This window comes from Vicugna pacos, chromosome 17, assembly GCF_048564905.1.
Source record: "Vicugna pacos chromosome 17, VicPac4, whole genome shotgun sequence".
Classification (NCBI taxonomy): domain Eukaryota; kingdom Metazoa; phylum Chordata; class Mammalia; order Artiodactyla; family Camelidae; genus Vicugna; species Vicugna pacos.
In genome coordinates this window covers 43,031,174-43,052,996 of record NC_133003.1, presented here as the reverse complement: position 1 = coordinate 43,052,996, position 21,823 = coordinate 43,031,174, and the positions used below count along the sequence as shown (strand labels likewise).

Sequence of the window (21,823 nt, the reverse complement as noted above, 5' to 3'; positions counted from 1 at the left end):
CATTTTCTTTCCTTGAAAGACTATTTATTCCCAAGTAGTTTCTGGCTGGATACAGTCTATGTGGCTGACTGATGCCAGCCAACCAGTTGTGTGTCGCTGTGGCTTAAAGTGAGTTTGTGGCTAGTGTAATATCCTTCATTGCTGCCTGTAGTTACTTGCTTAACTCTTAGCTTTGTTTCCTAGGGAGACTGGGGTAAGATATATAGCTTTCTCTATCAATCACATCCTTCCTCTTAATTACTACAGTTCTTCGTACTCTCTCTCTCTCCAAATATTAAAGATGAGCATTTTTTTTCCACATCTGTAAACTTATACGCGAGGAGGTTTAGTAACATCCTTAGCCACAGCCAGGATACAGGTCTTCTGATCATGATTTCTATTGAATCATTGTCAGAATCATTGTTGCCTTCAAAAAGAAAATTCTGATTTTTCTTTCTCTTTTTGAGACTTTTTTTTTAGAGCAGTTTCAGGTTCACAGGAAAACTGAGAGAGAGGTAGATTTCCTGTATACTCTCACACATGCATAGCCTCTCAGATTACCAACATTCCCTACCAGAGCGATACATTTGTTATATGTTTTTTCATGTCTTGTTAGCTCATTTCCGTTAAGCACTGAATAATATTCCATTGCCTGGATGTACCAGTTTATTTATTCATTTGCCTACTAAAGAATACCTTGATTGTTTCCAGTTTTTGGCAATTATGAATAACTATGCTATAAATTTTATTATATGCAGATTTTTGTATGGACATAAGTTTTCAAGTCTTTTGGGTAAACATTAAGAAGTGCAATATCTGGAATGTATGGTAAAAGTATGTTTAGTTTTTTAAGAAATTGCCGAAGTGTCTTCCAGAGTGACTGTACCATTTTGCATTCCCATCACCAGGGAATGAGAGTTTCTGTTGCTCCATATCCTCGCCAGCACTTGGTGTTACTGTTCCATATTTTGGTCATTCTAATGGGTGGATAGTGATACCTTATTTTAATGTACATTTTCCTGATGACGTATGATGTGAAACATCTTTTCAAATGTATATTTCCCATCTGTATGTCTTGTTTGGTGAGGTGTGTGTTAAGATCTTTGGCCCATTTTTTAATCAAATTGTTTTCTTATCCTTGACTTTTAAGAGTTTCTGTTTTTCACAGATGTGTATTTTGCAGATATTTTCTCCCAGTCTGTGGCTTAACTTCTCATTCTGTTGACATTGTCTTTCATAGAGCAGAAGTTTTTAAAATTTTAATGAAGCCCTGCTTATCATGTCTTTTCTTCATGTGCCTTTGCATTGTATCTAAAAAGTCATGGCCATACCCAAGATTCCTCCTATGTTATCTTCTAGGAGTCTTACAGTTCCCTGTTGTACATTTAGAACTGTGATCTGTTTTGAGTTAATTTTTGTGAGGCGTGTAAAGTCTGTGTCTAAGTTCTCCTTTTTGCATGTGGCTATCCAGTTGTATCAGGAACATTTGTTGAAAAGACTATGCTTCATTGTATTGCCTTTGCTCCTTTGTCATAATTTTCTTTTTAGACGAGTTTTTACTCTCTAGATAGACTGAAAGCTACGTTTTTTGAAGCAAATGATATGGGTGTTTTAAGACCAAGGACTCTCAAGTCAGCTTGCTTTTGCTTCATGTTCTGGTTCTATCTTGTTGACTGTTAACTTTAGACGCATTTGCTTGATTTCTATGTAAAATTTACATATAAATGTGGATAACAGTAGTAACAATATCAGTTTGTCTTGAGAATTAATTTTTTTGATATGACTGTTACTAGTTCTCATTTTTTAATTTATTTTTGCAAGTACTTTTTTTTTTAATTGAAGTATAGTCAGTATAGGGCAAGGAGTGGGAGCAAATATTTGTAAATAATAATAATTTATACCACAGCTTTCCACGAATTTTCTCTTAGAGTTATTTTTTAATTAAAATGTTCTTCATGAAAGTAAGGCATGCACATACTTTTTTTTATTGAAGTATGATCAGTTTATAATGTGTCAATTTCTGGTGTACAGCATGATGTTTCAGTCATACATATACATACATATATTCCTTTTCATATTCTTTTTCATTATGGTTTACCACAAGATACTGAATATAGTTCCTTATGCTACACAGAAGAAACTTGTTTATCTATCTTACATATAGTAGTTAGTATCTACAAATCTTGAAATCCAGTTTATCCCCTCTCACCCACCTTTCCCCCTTGGTAACTGTAAGTTTGCTTCTATGTCTGTTTGAGAATTAGATTTCAGAAACGTATTAAAAATGCTTGGATAAGCCTAGAGGATAATGAGTACCCTTCAAATGGTAGCTGTTATTCTTTACTTCTTTGTATTTTTCAAGAATACCTGTAATTTGTGGGTACTTAATAAATGCATGTTTTCTGATTGTGTTTACCCCAAAACCTTTATAATCTTTTCTTTCTAGGCTAAGATATGTTTTTGTTACTATTACTAATAAATTGGGTAAACTAACAGAAAAGCTCTAAGGCAAGTAACTTCTTTGTTTAAAACTAAAAGCTAGTCATAGATATAAATATGGTAGCACAGGAGTTGAGGTAAAGAAATAACATTCAAATCAGTCTTAATCAAGGAGAAATTTTAGAATTTGGAGCAGATCTTAATCATTCATTAATGCCATTCCAATCATGATACTGAAGTTTTAATAAAGGCTGTAATAGCATTTTAAAAATTCTTATGTTAATATGGACCCTGTTGAGGGCAGGTCCTAATTATTTAATTGAGTTACAGAAAATATAGTGATTGTATCTGTTCTATTTCCTTAGCTTCTGTCTGAACTCCATACAAGTAATAGTGTTCTTTTGGTCTCTTACACTGTGTCACATCAAGCACAGTGTGTTTAAATTTATATGTGTAGTGGGAGGTGGCTGGGGTAGGAAAAGTAAACAAAAATAAAAACCTGCATGAAGTGGCATCGCCAATCGGTAGCACAAATAAATTCAATTTTGTTATGTTTTATCAGAGAGTTTCTCTCAAGTGACTAGAGGAAAAACAAGGAAACATAGATGCATGGATGACTTTAAGATCCCCCTTTTCCACCACTCTTAACAGTCTAGAAGAATATGCATTTAAACAGATTAAATAGCTGAAGATATGTTTCCCATGAACTGATTAATCAAAGATGATTTGGGGGCCATTATACACTTAACTGAAGGGGTTTAACTAGCAAAGCATTGTTTAGAAGTGTTATCTGGAGATTAAAAATTGACTCAAACAAATTTTAATTGTCATGGAAATAAAAATATTACTGCCACCAGTGTCTTAATTTTTTTTTCTATTCCTGCAGTTGCATTTTATTCCTAATTTGTGATTACTGGTGTGAACAGCCAGATGTTCAAAGTTAAGTTTTTTTGTTCAACTGTCCTAAACTCCAAAGCAGAATTCAAGCATCAGATATTCAGACCTTAGAATTAATTCATCAAAATGTGACTCCTTATCTAATGTACACAAATAATTTAAGCATCAGCTTTGTAGTGGCTAATATACAACACAAACGCAGATTCAGGGTGACTGAATTGTGACATAAATTAGGAAGTGGCAGATAAAAGTCTTTGCTAAATAATACAATTACTTGGTGTTATGATACATCTTTATTTCGATGGCATGCCAAAAAGTATGCTGCTAGGCTGATTGCTATAAAATGTTAAGGATATGTGATTTAACCTTAACACAAAACAGTTTCAGATGGAAAGCTTAGCTAAATTAATCCAGTGAAAGAAGCCTAAGAGGAATATTTAGCTGTTCAGTAGAAGGGAAAGATAAAGAAAAGTGTCTCCATTTGCTGCAGTATTTTAGGATGCCTGAGAAAACACAAATGAGAATTAATACAGATTCAAATGCTAACACGCCGTACAGCCCAAGCAAATCAGAAGAAAAGATAGGAGATTATAAAGTTGGCAAAGTACAAAAAAGTTTGTGAACACAAGGCTTAAAAGAAATGTTTTAAAAAGTATGCTCCCAAAATAACTAGAAGAGAACCAGTTGAAAACACAATGGGAGAAAGAGTTGTGTGGAATGGAATGGAGAAGTTTGAACATTGTGAGGACATTCTGGCTCCACTTTCATTACATTTATGATGATGAGCCTATTGTGCGATTTCCTCAAGGCTTTGAAATTTTGCAGATGTAAAGTTGTATCTGCAGCATACTTTGAGATAGAGAGATGAGATTCAAACATAACCAGGTGAACTTAAACTAGTAAGTTTACCCTTGAAGTCCTTGATTTCCCTCAACTATAAAAAGTAGGGCACTGGGCTGGAACATTGATGATTATCAGCCTTTTCACTGCAGCTCCGTAATTCAGTGATTTCAGAACACGCGTATCTGGGAAATGCTTTACCTGCTATCTTGAACATAGGTGGTGTTTTGAAATTGATGGATGTTCGTGGGATCTGGATTCCTTTAGGCTACTGAATTATTGTATTCCTGATAGTCTTTACAAAACTAAGCTTACAACCTGGCTGAGAATAGGAGACCAACTTGCATGTGCCTCCTTGTCTGCTAACTCTTATTCTTTCTTCTTAATTTTAATACATAATTCCATACCTAGATCAAGTCCTTTATGGAGCTTAGGGAGTTTATCCCTGTTTATTGAATTTTCATATCTGTGTATCACCAAAAATTATGTTGTATGTTACATTAAAAATCCAATCAGTCATTTGAATATTGTGGATACAGAATGCTAAGCCACTAAGAGGACTGATTTATTTTATTTTATTGACATAAATTAAGATTTCATCTATCAGTATGTTGACAACATATGGACTTATTCTATACCTTTTTTGATATAAAAATAGAGTTTGTGTATATCACTGTTTTCAGAAGAGTTTTTGTCTAATTGTAAAAAATAAGGAACAAACGATCTGTATAGTATGGCAGTCTGCCTTTAGCTCCACAGATGGATACTATACTCCATCAGCAAGCAAATTAAAAACCTACAGTGTGGTGTTTAAGATTACACATGGCTTTGGAATCAGAGTCTCCTAGAATTGAACACTTTTCTACCATTTACTATCTTTGTAACTGTGGATGTGATGCCTTACTTCTCTTAGTTTTAACCATCTAAAAATATAAATAAATGATAAACCCATAAGTGTCTTGTAAACATTAAATGAAATGTATATAACATCTTAGCACACTGTCTACTCATGATAGATATTCTATAAGTGGATATTATTATTATTATTATTATTATTATTATTATTATTATTATTATTATTATTATGAGCCTCAGGGTCAACTATGAGAAAGGTAGATTTCTGGCTGTATTGGTTAATTTAATATGAGATGGAATTAAAACTGTATGTAATTATGTATATTTAAGTATCCCCTGAGTAGTCAAAGAGTCAACTGTTGGATGACTCACAAAAGAGAGAAATCATGGGTGAAATATATCCTGAATTGAGGAGGGGAAGTCTATATCGAAACCATCAAACTGGCACCAAGTATGACACTGACTGGGGGTTAAGGCAGCCACACAGTAAACCTGCTCCTCCTACCTTCCTCTTCAAGGAAGTGTCCTGCCTTCCCTTCAGCTCAGTTACCCCCAGCCTGCTGAAGCCTTTTTCACTTCTGTAAGCTGCATTAGTGACTCCCTTCATCACCTCCTGAATGTGGTAACAAATGCCCCACTGCACTGGAGCGATTGACCTGCCTGTTTCCTCCATGAGACTCAGAGTTCATTCAGATTTATAAACCTAGAATCTTTCACATGGCCTGTCAAATTGGTCTGCAGCTATGCTTATAAATAAATGAATAGTTTGACAAGTCACACTTGAGAATCAGATTTGTCACTCCAAATCAGTGATTCCCCACCTATGCTCTCAGGAGATCCAGGGGATTCTTAGGGCTGCTTCTGGCAGAGAGGAAATAGTAGGGAGTGGGGAGGGGCTCTGATTCCCCTCCAGGACATTAGCCAGATTGGCTCAGTTTTAACTGTTCTATGAAAGTGGCTCTCGCATAAACTCTATTTGGAAAAAAAAAAAACTACTATGGGAAAAAAGGACAAAGATAAAGGAAATAGGGAAATAATAGCCAGTGACTTAAAAAAAAATGCTCTGACAGTGTCCCTCTTCTTTGAAGATATTAATAAGACTAAGTGACACACAATTGGTCTGTCTTTTATTTCCTCAGCTGGATTGTAATTTCTACCAAAATAGCAGTTCTATTTTTTTTTCTATTTGTCTCTATTTATTTATTTTCTCTACACCCACCAGTATCTCTAACAAAGTGTGGGTGTAACAAGTACCTGTCACATAACAGTCTTCTACATAAGGAGCATTATACTCTAAGCATATCAGGTAATCACTTCTTTCCTCCAAAGTCAAACCAAGAACTAAAGGTCATTTGTATAAATTGCACTTAATAACTAACCTTTTCTGTCCATAAAATTATTGCTGTTGAATATTTATGTAAACTTTGAAAGATATAAATGTCACTCAGATTAAAAGCCAGCATTTAAGTAAGTAGATGCCATTCCAAGGCCAATTGTATTCATATTTTCAAAAAGTAACTGAACTAAGAACTTTCATATCCTCAGGAATGAGATAAGATGAAGAGCTGAACATGTTGGTATAGGAAGTAGAGTTCTGGATGGAAAGAAAGTAAAACAAGGGTTCTATTTTTTAAGTAATATGTTTGCACCAAAGCAGTGTTTTTCTAGGTTGTATTAATGTTCTCAGCTCCTCGTGAGAGCAGAGCAAGTAAACTTATAAAAATTCTGATTCCCCAGCCCTGCTTTGTACCTTCTGACCCAAAATCTAGATCAAAGCTCTGGGATCTACATTTTTCACAAGATTCTTACACATAAGCATGTATGATCTTAAAATCTCACACATAATCATCTTATGCATGATAATGAAACCTACCAATCTAGCCTATGAATTCACAGCAATTCTACAATGAAACTTACATATTTCCCGTGATAAGATACAGTACAACAATATGTAAGATTCTATTTACTTCTCGAACTCCTTTGCTTTGTCATGTTTGCCCTTGGCTTAAATCCACGATGTGTTATTACTATCATTAAAATTTTCTGAAGAAGGAACTAAATTTATAATAGTCTAACTCAAGGCAACAGTGTAAAACAGTGCACACCCAGCTGGGTAGGCTGGGTTTACAGGCAGACTTTACATCTTTAACAGATTGGAGTTTATTCAGACCATGGCAAGTAAGTGGTTCTGCAAGAATTGTGCTAAAGGGTCAGTGCTCCAGGCTAGTGAAGGCCAGTGGGGATAAGAATTGGATGTCCAGAGAAAAAATAGGGCAAGACTGACAGGAGCACACATAGGATTTTAGCTTGTTACATCTTTGTGTGACACAGGCAGGGTATCAGATGACTCTTGACAAGTTTAGCATGTATTCCCTTAGAAAGGCTCACCTTAACAAGGCTCTCAGGATTTGAGTATGAACAATTTAAAATTTTATTACGAAGAGGCAGCACAGAAGGGAGATTGTAATAAACCCAGCATTATGCAGCCTGTCATTCTTCCTTAAACATGGAAACATATGGTTCATTTGCCTATTTGATACTCATGCTACCTGATGTACTGAGCACTATTACATTAAGTGGTGATGATACAAAATAAAATTAGGCCTACTTGCTTGTTCCATTAGGAAGCTCTGCAAGGAGGAAGGGATAGGAATGTCTGCTTACCAGTTGCTACATTCTGGCTAAAATTGCATTAAAAAGGCATGAATGGAGGGGATATTTTATTAAGACTGAGCACGGGTGGTAAAGATTAAAAAAAAAAAGAATAGTGATTTAGAAAGTAGTTACTGAAAGATACATAGGGAAGGGTCAAACAGGGAGGGAGTATCATATAATCGGCTTGCTTATATCCAGGCAGCCAGATCCCCGTTAGTTGATACCCTACAAGCTAAGATGACTGTGAAAGGCTCCAAGGAGTAAGTGAAATGGTAACTAAACGTAGGGCAGGGGGCTCTGTAAATAAACGGACTACTTTGTCCAGGTAGCTTAGCAAGGAGGATGAAGACAGGCTCATTTCTTTTCTGTTCCTTTTCTGTGTCAGTGTTAAGGGTAGGTTCTTCCAAGTGTACGTCTTTACACATGAGGAGAAGAAAGATCAAGTGACTTGCTCAACAACACCCAATTCTCTCTTGGCACAGAGAATGCCCTGTTCCTTCTTCTCATCCTTCTTTCTCCTCATTTCTTTCTCTCTCATTTCTACTTGCCCTCTCTACTCTTTCCCTGCCATCTTTTCAACTTCCTCCGCCTCCCTGGACCTTTCCCACAAGTTACTATTGTATATAAGAGGGGAGGTCTTGGAGTAGTCAATGCCATGCCAGTGGAAATCAAATGGGCCCACCAAATTGGGGGATTGAAGGCAAAACCATTGAATAAGCATCACTAATAGATTCCATGCCACCTAGTGGGTTCATATATTCCCACAAGGTACATGCATTTTGCCAGGTTCTCAGGGCCATGCAGGGTTTAATGGTGTCATTGTTTTAGGATAAAGCACACAAAATCCATGATTTGATAAGATCTCTTTATAAATAAATATGTATCTGAGTGGAAAGAAGTAATGAAATTGGCTCCACAGAGTCCAGCAGTCCTCTTATTTCAAGTCTGTGAAATATGATCATATCCTGAAACCCACTGCCAGTGGGTAGGGGTAGAATCTATATAACTGAGTGAGTTTGATTGTGAATTTCAAAGTGCCCTTTGTATTAAGCAGTTCGAGATTATCAGGTTAAAGTGGTACAAACATAACCATATTCTCTGTGACAACTTTGTCCTCCAAAAATGAATCAGAATACGAAAAAAGTGTGCTTTAATTTTTTTTCAGTTTTATTATGTAGAATTATTACAGTTTGACTGCACATACACATTATATTGCATGCAAATACATATATACAGTATACTAATTTTTGGGCTATATGAAATGCCTCATATACTGCCTGACATATAGAGATGATTAAAATGGTTATTTTCATTAATAATGACCATTTGTCTGGCATATAGGTGGATTTTGTTTTATTTTACTTCATTTAAATGAAGGAGAAATATGGTGGATTTTTTTTTTTTTTGGAAAGTGAAGAAGTAATGTGGTGGGTTACTTATTAATTCAATTATTATCTTTCCAGTAATAGAAAAAAATTGGTCCATTTCTTTGTCTTTGTTGTTCAGAGCTTGTGTGGCCCCTTTGAATGAAACTCAGGTGATTCTGGCATCTTATTAAATGCTGCCTGTCAGAGGACAACTCTGAGCTCTCTGTCCAGCAGGTTCACATTTTCTGCGTTTTCTATTAAATTCATGAGGTGATCCCTGACCAGGTAGCCAGCAGTCACTGGGCATAAGGAGACAAATCTAGGCCTTTGATTTCTGTCAGTTCACTTGCTAAGTGGACCCACAAGGTAAACAAGAAGCGATGAATCAAATTTAGCAGATGCGAAATTGATTCCCTCAGTTGCCTCAGAATGCCTTGCAGAGATAAGGTTAATCTGTATTCATCTTGACTTCCTGTGGTAAAATCTGTGGTTTTCCCTTGTCTGGTGGAGGTAAGAAAGTATAACTTGGATTTGCATAAAGGTTAGTATAACAGCAATAAATATACCCAGTGGTAACAGAGTGTATACAGATCACCCATCCTTTCCACACATGCTATATCATTTGAGTGTCACACAACTCCATGTGTGAGACAAGGATTATTTTCTCCGTTTTTCAAATGAATCGACAAAGGACCAGGAAAGTTAAAGGATTTGCTAGAAGTTACCATCTAAGTGAGAAGCAGAGTTGAGACTGGAACCCAGATCTTTTGACTCCAAATTACTTAAAAACTTTCTCTTATGAAGGGATATTAGGTATCACATAGTTGACTACCTTAACATTTATCCACAGCACCTAGTATAGTATTTGGGGTATAATTGTTGCTCATCAAATATTCACAGTATGGATGAATAAACGCATCATGAGTCTATTAATTATTAAATAAGTTTTCAGTTTAACTGCAAAATCTCTTAATTCCAGTGGACATGAAGAAAAACAAATTAAATTTTAACTTTCATTCATTTATCAAGGTAGAAGATATTTATTGGACAGCTGTTATGTTCCAGGTTTGTGCTGGGTGCTGGGCCTATAATGGTGAATTAATGAGTGGTGCTCAGTACCTTAATCCTGCTTAAGTCTAGATGTAACCTCCAGATCCATCCAACCAACTCATTTTAGCTTTTTTGACAATTTATAGCAATCACCATTTTGGCTCAATCACTGATTTGCACTGTCACCTGAGCAAATCAGTAAAACCTATATAAAATTATGAATATGATATAATCTGTAGTTTCACCCTGCCAAGTTAATGTTTTGCATTGATTTCTAACATATAATCTCAATTCTGGCAGTCACTGCATGGGTAGAGTATTTACTACTTTGAAAGTTGTTTTCAGATTATTTCACCTTAAATAAATCTAGGAAACACTTACCTCAACAACAACAAAAAAGAGTAGGCTAGTGATTTTACCCAAGGTTAGGCCACTCTTTATCACAGAACTAGGACCAGAGTCCCTGTTTCCTAATTCCCAGTGCAGAGGCTCTTCATGATACATCCCAATTTCACCCACAGGAACATATCATTGCTTCCCTTTAGTTTAGGTGCTATTTGTAACTGACTGGTCACTCCAAAAAGAATGTGTTATGGCTGCACATTCTTAGCATGGAAACTAGGCAGCCTCTGGACCCTGTAATGCCATCTGCCTATTTTTAGCTAGAAGAAGACTTTTCTCCTCTGACAGCCAGCCATGAATATAGACATTTGTAAAGATGGAACTCTAAATAGTCAAGACTTCAAATGTGACACATAAGCCAAAAAAAAAAAAAGTTAACTATATTCAGAAATGTTGCTTGACCTGAATTATCAACACGTGAATTTAGGTAAAATCATGTGACAACAGCCACGTTGTCAAAAAATAAAGACTTTGAGTATGTTCTTCATTATTTGTCGAGAGGAAAAGATCTGGAACATAGATTGGAAATTTGGCATCGGTTCTAAGCTTCACATTTACCAGTTATGTGATACATGCTGTCTCGATTCATGTAATACTGGAGGAAATCATCAAAATATGTATATTGACACCACTTTTTATAAGTAGGCCATACAGAAAGATTATTTTGAATAGGCTTCTTTAGAGTCCTTTCAACTGTCTCTAGGTAGTTACACTTTATTGGAAGCAATTGCAGTGACAGTGAAGTTTCAAACTAGACAGGACCATATAGAAGTTTTATAACAGAGACTAAAAATGTACATTTTCCCACATAGGTATTTCCAAGGTCAAGAACTAAAAGCTTCCTACCTGGAATCAGTTAAGCTGTTTTCTACTCTAACTCTCTTAATCTTCCTATATACAGTTGCATCATGCTTTAACAGATGTATGAAAGAATATGAATTATATCTAATTTACTATTTAAATACAATAATCAAACTGATGTGGCATTAAAAGCCATGTGCTGAGTCTCAGTGTTCTGTGTTTGAGTTTAAGATCTGGCCCTAAACCTTTGGAAAATGGTCTAGATCGCCTGTAATGTCCCTTTGAAGGATATCATTGAAGAGTGTATCTACTCATGCAATAAACCTTGCATTTTGTTAGTCAAATATAAAAAGTAATTCCCCACCCAGCTTCTGTGGATAATTAATTTCATTAGCTTTGGAAATTATGGCTACCCCTATGGTACACACACCTATGCACACACAATTGTGTACACACACACACACACACACACATAAATACATATAGAGACTCTAAGTCAAACGACTTTTATTCCTCTATTCCAAATGTTAAAATAAATATTTTGTGACATTACCTACTGTTTTCATATTCTCTTCCCCAAAGTGTCCTTCCAGTGTGGTAGCTATTTATAAGGTAAATGCAATTACTTTGCTAGGATTTGAGATCTGTCCTGGCAACTATGATTTGAGAAGGATTGTTCTGATCATGGAGAAAGGATTCAGTTACCTTCTAATGTCTCCAATCTAAGCTATAAAATAATCAACCTTAGTCCCGAATGGGCTTGAAGAGACCACTTGGCTTTCTGTCCTCCTTTAGGAAGATGAGATGCTTCCATTCCTTTTTGCATATTGTGGCCTATCAAGGACATATGACTTACTTGAAGTTAAGTGTAATCAGGATAGAATAGAGACTGGGCTGTCTCTTCATTATACTATACTGCCTCTGTAGTAAACAGTAATATCCTTTACCTCCTTCCCTCCTACTTCCCTCCCTCCCTTCCTCCCTCCCTTCCTCCCTCCTTGCCTGCCTGCCTTCCTTCCTTTTTATCACTGCTCTAATTTTTACCTTCAACCTGTTTGGAAATCACCATGATAAGACTACAAAAAAGCCGTGAGGCCCACACAAATAGAAGACTATCAGCTTCATTTCCCAACAAGCAGCTTGAAGTCATGCACTTAATGAAACCAGTCATCTCAGAAGGCAACAGAAGAGGGGACAGGATAGAAAGGAAGCATGCAGAAACACAAAGTCTTACAGAGCGGGCTGTGTGTGACCTTTGCAAATTACTGCTTAAGGTCTTCTATACCTGGCAGAGATATACGTCTGTAATTACCATGCTTCTGCTGGGGCGTATTTTTTTTCCCCCTAGCTTTTTAGGATGCATGTTCAGGGGACAATTTTGTTTGCTGTGCTGAAACGTGTAATAAAATTCTAAAGCAGTGAGTGAATAGAATTATGACAGAAGGATCTGTAAATAAAAATCACATGAGCCATTCCTTTAATCACAGTGAAACAATGCTGAATCTGATATAACTATCAGTAATTGTTCTGAGGCCAATAAGATCCCAAATTCATTCTTTCCAAGGCAAAACAAAATAAAACAAAACCCCAAAAACCTGTTCTGAAAAGCAGCTTTCCCTGTACCCTCCAAAACTTTTTTCCCTCATTTTCTTATCTTCATCTAAATCCCCTCCCTTCTCTTTCTCCTCCCCACATACCTTGCATTGGGTCTTTAAAGGTTAAAGAAGGTAAACAACAGTCATTCTTGCTCCTTAGGTGAAAACCTACAGTCACTTTAGTCAGTGAGGCAGATCTAATCAATTTATCCCAACCCTCAGTACAGAGCCTCTGATGATGTGGGATCTCTTGAGTTTTCCTGTTCTACAGCAGTGTATTTAAACCTTGATTAGGATTTAAAGAAAATACACATCCAAGTCTGTTGGGAGTGCTTGCCATAATCTCCCCAGAAGTCTGTATAGAGGAAGGAACCCATGTGGAGCCAGGGCACCAGTTTTCCTATCATCTTTCTTTTTACCTTTGGTTTCCAAGCATCTGTTTTTAAGTCTTAAGGCATTTCTTTCCAGAATAGCCTTTCTCTAAAGCTGATAATGCCTTACATTTTCATCCTTTTTGATAACAGTCCTTCATTCTGCAGATCTTTATTGAGTGTGGGTTCTGTGGCAATGCACAGGGCATACAGGGATAAATTTGACAGAATCCCTGTCCTGGGAAGACTTTCACTTGGAAACAATAGAGACTCTAGGAGACAGCAGAGAGTAAAGGAAGAGTGCCTTACAAGGGGCTTTCTCTTGTGTATCTCATCATGTCAGAGGAGGGTCTGCCAAGTAGCAGGTAAAACCATGATAACATTCTACACAATCAACACTGTTTGTTTGTTTCAACGTCTTTTTTTCTCTCATCCTTGATCACAAATGCCATCTGAGATCAGAAAGGGCAAAATGGTTTTCCTGCATCTAGCCTGTGGACTTTTTTTCTGGCTCAGAAGATTCATTGCCAAAATTCAGACGTACAACTTAACTTGAAATGTTTGAGATTCTACAACCTAGGTAGAACCTTCCACCAGAACAACCATTGAACTCAGTGATGACTGTCTCATTTAGGTGTGAAACTCACTCTCCAGTCCTTCACTGTCGTCCAGGATTCACAGATTGCCATTTTTTCATCACACTTTTGTTGTCTTTTCTTTCATTTGGCCTTTCTGTTACCTGCCTGATAGGTGTGTAAGTTCATGACACATACGATTCTGAAGAAGTGCTCACTGAACCATTTTCATATCTTCAGCACATAGCTAATTCATAATAGTACCCCCACTGTATATCTGATCACACAGTAACATACATGGGTCATTAAAATAGAGTGGCAACTGTAGTCTTGTCAGCTCTGGGTATACAGGGTTCTACAGCCCAATGGAATGAAATGTATTGCAAGTAGAGAAAAAGACCTGTTTTGCTCTGTCAGTACTCCCCTAGAAACCATGCCAATGCGACTCCAGGATTTTTCAGCCACATCCATAATCAAAGGAAACCTCTATTCTTTCTCTATAGGAATCTCTCTACATTTTTTTAATGGGGTGAAATCATTTTTTCATAGGGTGAACACATGTGTGACTATTTAAAAACCACAATAACAGGTGTGTGAGTATGAGTGTCCCTCTCCTTTGTGTAATGCTCTTCTCACTAATTTCTCAGCAGGCTGGTTCAGAAAAAAGGCTTCAAGCTGGATATAGAAAAGAGGTCTTAAAGGATTTTTAAAAATATATCTGTTACAAGTACATGCACTGAAAATACTGCAAATTACATACAGCTCTTAGCCTTATAAGATCCTTCTATTTTTAGCCATCATAGGAAAATGTTTGGTATCTCTGGATATGCAGTTTTAAGTTTACTATAAGGGAGGGAATTTTGGAAGACCTAGTAAACTCTAAAAATTTGGAAGATACTGTATTACAAAATTTTTCAAAATGTTTAAACAGAAGAGATTTTTTTTACCTTTTGCTTTGTCTCAGGCTCTCCATTCCTCTTCTCCAGGAAATAGTAGCCCTAGGGAAAGCATTCGGTTTGCATTCGATAGCAATATCTCCACCAACTTGAACAACTGAATTTTTTTTAATAGGATTTTTGGAGAAATCAGGAGCTGAAGCTAAAAACAAAATTACAAAATTGTTAAATGACTCAATTAACATGCAGTAACTCAAGAAGTAATGTGGTATACTAGATAGAATCTAATATTTGTAACCAAAACTCTTATAAGCTACTTTGCTCAAGGAGTTGCCAGGCTAGGTACGGACTTGGCATTTTGGAATCACTCTTTCCATTTGTAAAATGAAAGTAACAATAGATATTATCTCAGAAAATTAGTGTAGGGGTTAAATGAGGTAATAATCAATAAAAAGGATAGCTTAGTGCCTGGCACAAAGTATGTGCTCAATAAACATAATTTATTTTTGTTTTGGTGCTAGTTTTTGCAATAACAAGCAAAAAGCAAGCTGGTGTGAGGGAAGAAGTAATATATTAAAAAAAGTCGAATTCTTAATAACATTTATAATAAAGAGGGTGAAGATAGCTCTGTAAGAGACAGAAGATGGAATTTTAACCTTGATTAGGGGAATCAGTAATCTATTCTAACCAAAGTAATGAGCCTAAACATGAATATATATATGACAATGAAATACTTCTGAAATAAATCAGAAATACTGTACTATTACTTCAGATTTCATCAGACATTCCTTTAACTAGCAAAATGGAAATAGTCTGCCTTCTGTTGAAGCAGGCAAGCTGAATAGAAACTTAAAAAAAAAAAGCTGAGTAGAAACTTAAAAAAAATTTTTGTCAGTTTCAACTTTGTCCTCACTAAATAAATGTTGAACAAATACCAGTTCATAAGGGTGATAAGTTATTAGACTGTCTGAGGTGCATCCAAGTCTCTCCAGCTCCATGCATGTGGGAACCAGTAGGTCCAGTTCCCATTCCTAGGCTTAAGTCTATGTGAACTGAAATTCTTTCAGATATGCTATGCTCACTTGCTTCTGGGCATTTCAGGTATAGCTTCTGTGCCCTTTCACTGACCTGTGCATGCTTTTTCTTCTGATCTCAGCTTGAAGAGAATGTCTTTAATCTAGGTTATGTTCAACTCACTATGAGGTCTGGTAACACTTTCTCAATTCTTGACCACAATCATGATATTTTAAAGTTTAGCTTTTTTTTTTTTTAACCTCTGTGGAACTACAGGTTCTATGAAGGTGAAGGTCACTTTAGTATTTTTTTAACATTTTTTTATTGATGTATAATCATTTTACAATGTTGTGTCAAATTCCAATGTTCAGCACAATTTTTCAGTCATTCATGGACATATACACACTCATTGTCACATTTTTTTCTCTGTGAGTTATCATAACATTTTGTGTATATTTCCCTGTGCTATACAGTGTAATCTTGTTTATCTATTCTACAATTTTGAAATCCCAGTCTATCCCTTCCCACCCTCCACCACCCTCACTTTATTATTGATTATTATGTTTTAGGTGCTTAGTACCTAATAAATATTCAATAAATAGTAGTGATTGAATGAATAAACAAATGAATCAATGTCTGTCACCCATAAGCACATGAAATTTTGTCTTTTTGCTCGGTTCTTCCTATCATCTCTGGTCTTCGTACCACTAAGAAAACCTTAGAATTAAAGATATCAATTAATCATTTACAGTGACAGACACCGCTGGTTGGTTGTCCCAAAATATCATCCTAAAGCTGCTTCTGTCTCAACATTTTCCAACAGAGGCTTGTTTCCCCAGCTCCCCTTGAGGTCTGGGTGATCACATGGCAGATTTCTAGCCAATGACCTAAAAGGGTAATTTTGCTTTTCTGTTGAAAGGGATAGATGTGATCAATTCTGTCTCCTCCCTCTTCTGCTTTGAGTATGGACTTGATTTCTGTAGCTACAGCAGTCATTTTGGAACCAGGGGTGACAAGTGTGAGGGAAAAGTTTAAAGAATAACATCAAGTCATGGTTCTGTTGCTTAGCCATCCCCCTTGAAGTTCTTGAGATAAAACAGATTCCTCTCTAAATCACTATAAATTGAGACTTTCTTTTTTTAATGTTTTTATTTACAGCTGAAAACATTCCTAGTGGATACTTTTTAAATTGTATCCAAAACTTTATACTGGGATCAACTTTATAGTAGCCTCTTCTGGTTTCAGTGCTCCTAATAGTGGGCTCCTCCAGTGCACTGCCCAAGCAGAATAATAATTCACACCTTCCAAGTTTTAGAAGCTAATTTAGACATTTCTCATTATTTCAAGGAAAAGCAATCTCTAATTTACAGGAAAATTGGATTCATATTACATATAATCATAGCTTGCTAAAATGTCATTTTGAATTGGGTTATAAATGAATGACTTACCTAATACTCTCAATTCTGCATTTGCATAAATTATCTGATATTTGTTTTCTGCAGTACATTGGTAGATACCAGAATCTGACACATTCAGCATAGTTATGATAAGTGTCCCATTTTCTATTTGAATTCTTTCCTAATAAAAGAAAAGTCATGTAAAGATGCTAGTGTGTTAATATAGGCATTCTCTTAACCAGAATACATCATTAAACATTTTTGCATATCTATGTGTTAATGATATTTTGGTGTATGAGAACTGTTGCTTGTAAAGATGAGCTTAATATACTTCAAGATCCTGAGCAGCTTTCTGAAGTTTAAAAAAAAAGAAAATATTCTTTTTATAATTTTACTAGTTAATGTATTTTGTGTTATCCCATTTCTTTGAAAATTTACATTCTCTGTGTAGAATATATGTTACCTTTCTGTTATATGGTATACAAAATAATTTGGAACACTACCATTCCAATTTTCCAGAAAACATAGTTGATAATAATGTTAGACATAGATATAATGATTAGAAAATTTCCTGGCTTTCTATCACAAGATCTCAAAAAGACTTAAAATGTGATGACTTGATAATTCTTTAATTGAGTAATAAGTTGGAAGAGCTAAATTCTTCTTTTCTGCAGCACACTATAAAGTATACTTAAACAGCCAAAATCTGTTACAGAGTCCCATTTTGGGTATGGAAGTACAATTCTGAGCATATATAATGAAAAAGTTTAATAGTGCAAATACAATTTTAAATATTTCAGGGTACCTATTACCATCCTCTAAAGATAATAAAAGAAGTCTGGAGGAAACAGGGACTGTAATATGCAAAAGACATGCAGGAATTAAATTGCAATAAAGCCGAAGCAAAGAATAGCATTCTATTCATCTTCTAAACAACAGATGTTCTTTGTGTCTCTGCCTGCACCTATAAGTGCAAAGTAAAGTGGAGAATTAACACAATTATTTGGATAATTTTATGGAAAAAATGACTTTGTCTTATTTTCTGTATACTATAGAATAAAGTGTGCTTTAGCTTAAAAAATGTGGATAACTGCCTCAGTTTTCCACTTTCCTAGGTTTAGAGACAGTCATTAGTTTTCATAAAAGCAAGATACTGGGTAATGATTAAGAGCTTGAGTACTGGAATCAGACAGATTATGTTTAGAATACTAATTCTAATATTTACTAGCAGCTGCATGACCTTGGACAAATGACTTAACCTCTCTGAAACCAATTGTCTTAATCTATGTAAATAGAATATTCATATCTCTCTCATGAAATTGTCAGGAGGATACAGTAAGATAATGCATAGAAAAAATATTTAACACAAGGCCTGACTCATATGAGAGTTCAATGGATGCTGATGGTGATGATGGTGATGATGACGATGATGATAATGATGGTAGTGGTGGTGGTGATGATGATGACATCTGAAAGTGGATCAGTCACTGACTAATGAGTGATCTTATACAAATTGCCTTCTCTATCTCTATCCTTAGTTTTCTCATCTGAAAAATTAGGATAATGTTAGTAGCCACTTTGAGTTGTTTAAGGATTAAATAAATTAGTGTAGGTAAAGATTATACCTCATTTCCTGGCACCTACTGGACACTGCAAAAACCTTAGTTATTGCAGTCAGTGACACAGCTTCCCTAGCAGAGCAGGTGAATGTTCAACATCAGCATAGTTGCTTACCTCTGGATTGAGGCGTTCACCATTCTTTAACCACGTGTACCAAGGGTTAGGCTTTCCACTAGCTTTGCATTCCCAAAACAAGCTGTCATAGATTGACAAGTATGTATTGTGGATTTTTTGTTCCCATTCTGGAGGGGCTGTTTCAAAAAGAGATAAGAACAAACTATTTGGCAAGTGAGTTAACCAAGACATTATGCTACGTTCCGAGGACTCTAAGATATCAGAAGGACAAGGCTCACTGTGTCCTGTAGTACTGTATACATGTGATCTGAGGGAAGGGAAATGCAGGACTCCTAATGTGGAGCAACAGAAATCCTGGTGTAAATATCAATGGGCCTTTGGCTTTAGATAGATGTTTGCCATTTGTTGTTTTGCTGCATCTATATAACCACTTGGGAGTTGGGGGAACAAGGCCAGAAATTCCATGCTAAATATTAGTACATAGATCACGTTAGAAAATAGGTGTCAAGTATGAACCCCCTATGGGCAAAAGGCCATGCATTATATTTGAATTGAACTAATGAAAATAATTGTATCTATATCCAATATAATTACAGTCCAACAGTTTGAAGCATAAATCAATATCAACTTTATCACGTTTTAGTAGAATTATAATCCAGTTTTTTTTTCCCCCTAGATAAAATTCTTGAAAGGGAATAAGGACTTTTAGTGTTCTATATAGGTTAAGCACCTAACTCTAATCCTGGAAGTGCATTTTTCAAAACCTTATTTTCTAATCTGAAAAAGTTTTATGTAGTACTGAAGCAAAAAGTAACTGGTATAATTGGTGTTAAAATATTATTTAGGTATAAGGTAGTATTAACCTTACTATCATTCATGGAAACAGGGCATAAATTAAATGTTTTAAAAATAATATTCCTTCTAAACTTTCTGGGTTAGCCATTTAATTCCTCTCCTTTATTTAGGTTTATTCTGGATAGGCTGGTGTGGATGCATCTTCCTTTAGAATCTCAGCCCATTACAAGCTAGATGTTTCACATGTGTAATTGCACGTAATTCTTCCAACCTTTTGGAGAGGATTTTTTTGCACAGGTGTTAGGTTAACTGCTTATGAAGACATAGTTAGAAAATAGGGAAGCTTAAATTTGAACCCTGAAAGCAGAGCCTAAGTCAAGGGTTTGTGTTTGGGTTGTTTGTTTAGGAATGCTGGCCCAGTATAAGGTGTCAGGAAAAGGGAGAGTTAACAGAAGTCGACGGGGAAGGAAAATGGCAACGCAAGGTTGAGTTACTGAGTTGACCACTGATATGGACCATTATTACTCCATCCACTGTGAGTGTCTAAGAAGTCTCTATAACTACCTATCCAAGGAAAGGAAGAGGAAGCATTTATTCACTGGTTCTTGTCCACAGTCATTCAGGGGCAGTAGAGGCATTCACTATTAGCACATAAAGGTTGTGTGTGCTCAAGTGCTTGATTAAGTTCTTGAAGGGGCCAAAAGACGAGAGCATGAAACAAGATTGCCTTAATGTGGTACCTGAGACAGGACTCTCAGGATATACCTGCAAAGCACAGTAATGAACTGGTCACTACAGCAGTGGTTGGAGCAAGAAGTGTTACTGAGAGTCTTTGAAATAGTGTACAAGTGTGTCTGACTTACAGGATTCTTCCATTGTAGTATCTGTTTCCACAAAGATAGAAGGTCCTTCAGAGAGGTAGTCATTGAGAAGAAGGGATCATGATGCTCCACTGGTGAAAACTAACCCTAGAATTACATCTCCTGTGGAAATCAGGGCAACTTCCAGTTATAGAATATGCTTTTCTCAGCCTTGGGGGATAAGTCAAGGCAACACTTAGAAGCACTGGGCATACTGATGAAACTGAGTCATGTTTCTATTTATTATTAACATATTTTATAATTTGTAGATAATTATTTAGAAGTTGTCCTAATATATGTTTGACCTGGGAGAAGAAATGCATACTCATAAAAATCCACATACCTTAAAGGATTTTGAGATATATATGGTTTGTTGCTTAATGCAGTAAGATAACGTTAAACCATATTTATCTATTTAATGTGTACATTCTTTGGATGCTTAGGATTCTGAAGAACAAAGTTTTAAATTTTTTGACTGTGTAGGAACCAACTATATGAAGAAAAAAAAGTTAGGATTTTTGCCATATGGGCTTGAGTTTTAGATTTTTTCCCCCCTATCTTTGACTATATAACTCACTTAACTCCTCTGAATGAGTTCCATTTTCTATAAGGAAAATATTACTTTATAAACTTACTTTGGAGGTTTTAAAGATGCAAAACAGAGGGATAGGGTTCTGAATTATAACTTAACACAGCAACAAATGAGACTGAGATTCTTCTCTTCAAATTTTCAAGTATTATTCAACTCTCAAATAATTGAGTCAATTTTCTGCTCCTTTGGAAACACATTGAAAACTAAATTAATAGGTGACCAAGAAACATAATTTTGTCTTATTGACCAATTGTCCATTATTTCCCCACAAAGACCATTTTGAGTCATTAGAAGGATAATTTGATTGTGACAAGATGTCATATGAATGGACTTAGATCACCATGTTGAAGAGCTATGGTAGACTGGAAAGAGTGTATTTTTCAGATGTTTCAAGGTTTTCATCTTGGATCTGACGAACATTATCTGTGAGTTCTTGTTCAACTCATCAAAAGTTACTTACCTATAATATTGCTTATAAAAGTCATATGAATTAATATTTATAAAATCTATGTAAGCTAACAGTTGCTTTATCAATGTGAAAGTACTTTATTATTGATTTTCAGTTTATAGGTGCTTCCATTTTCTGATTTATCTTTTGGCTATATATTTGTCTAATAGAAATTTAAAACTAGCCAAAGCCTGTAGTGTCTTGGTGCCACTAAAAAACTCCCAGTTGCATCCTTACTGTTTTTATTTACAAAGGATGCCAAATTCCAGATATTCTATCAAAAGAATATGTATATAAACT

General features: G+C 35.7%; 1 protein-coding gene across 1 annotated transcript in view; it reads right to left on the bottom strand.

Moving 5' to 3' along the window:
- Positions 1 to 21,823, bottom strand: part of CNTN6 (contactin 6) — a 146,751-nt gene that overhangs the window by 47,043 nt on the left and 77,885 nt on the right. Inside the window, 3 exon segments of the mRNA XM_072940774.1 lie at positions 14,774 to 14,924; positions 17,185 to 17,314; positions 18,868 to 19,004. Coding sequence (XP_072796875.1) covers positions 14,774 to 14,924; positions 17,185 to 17,314; positions 18,868 to 19,004 — 418 coding nt within the window.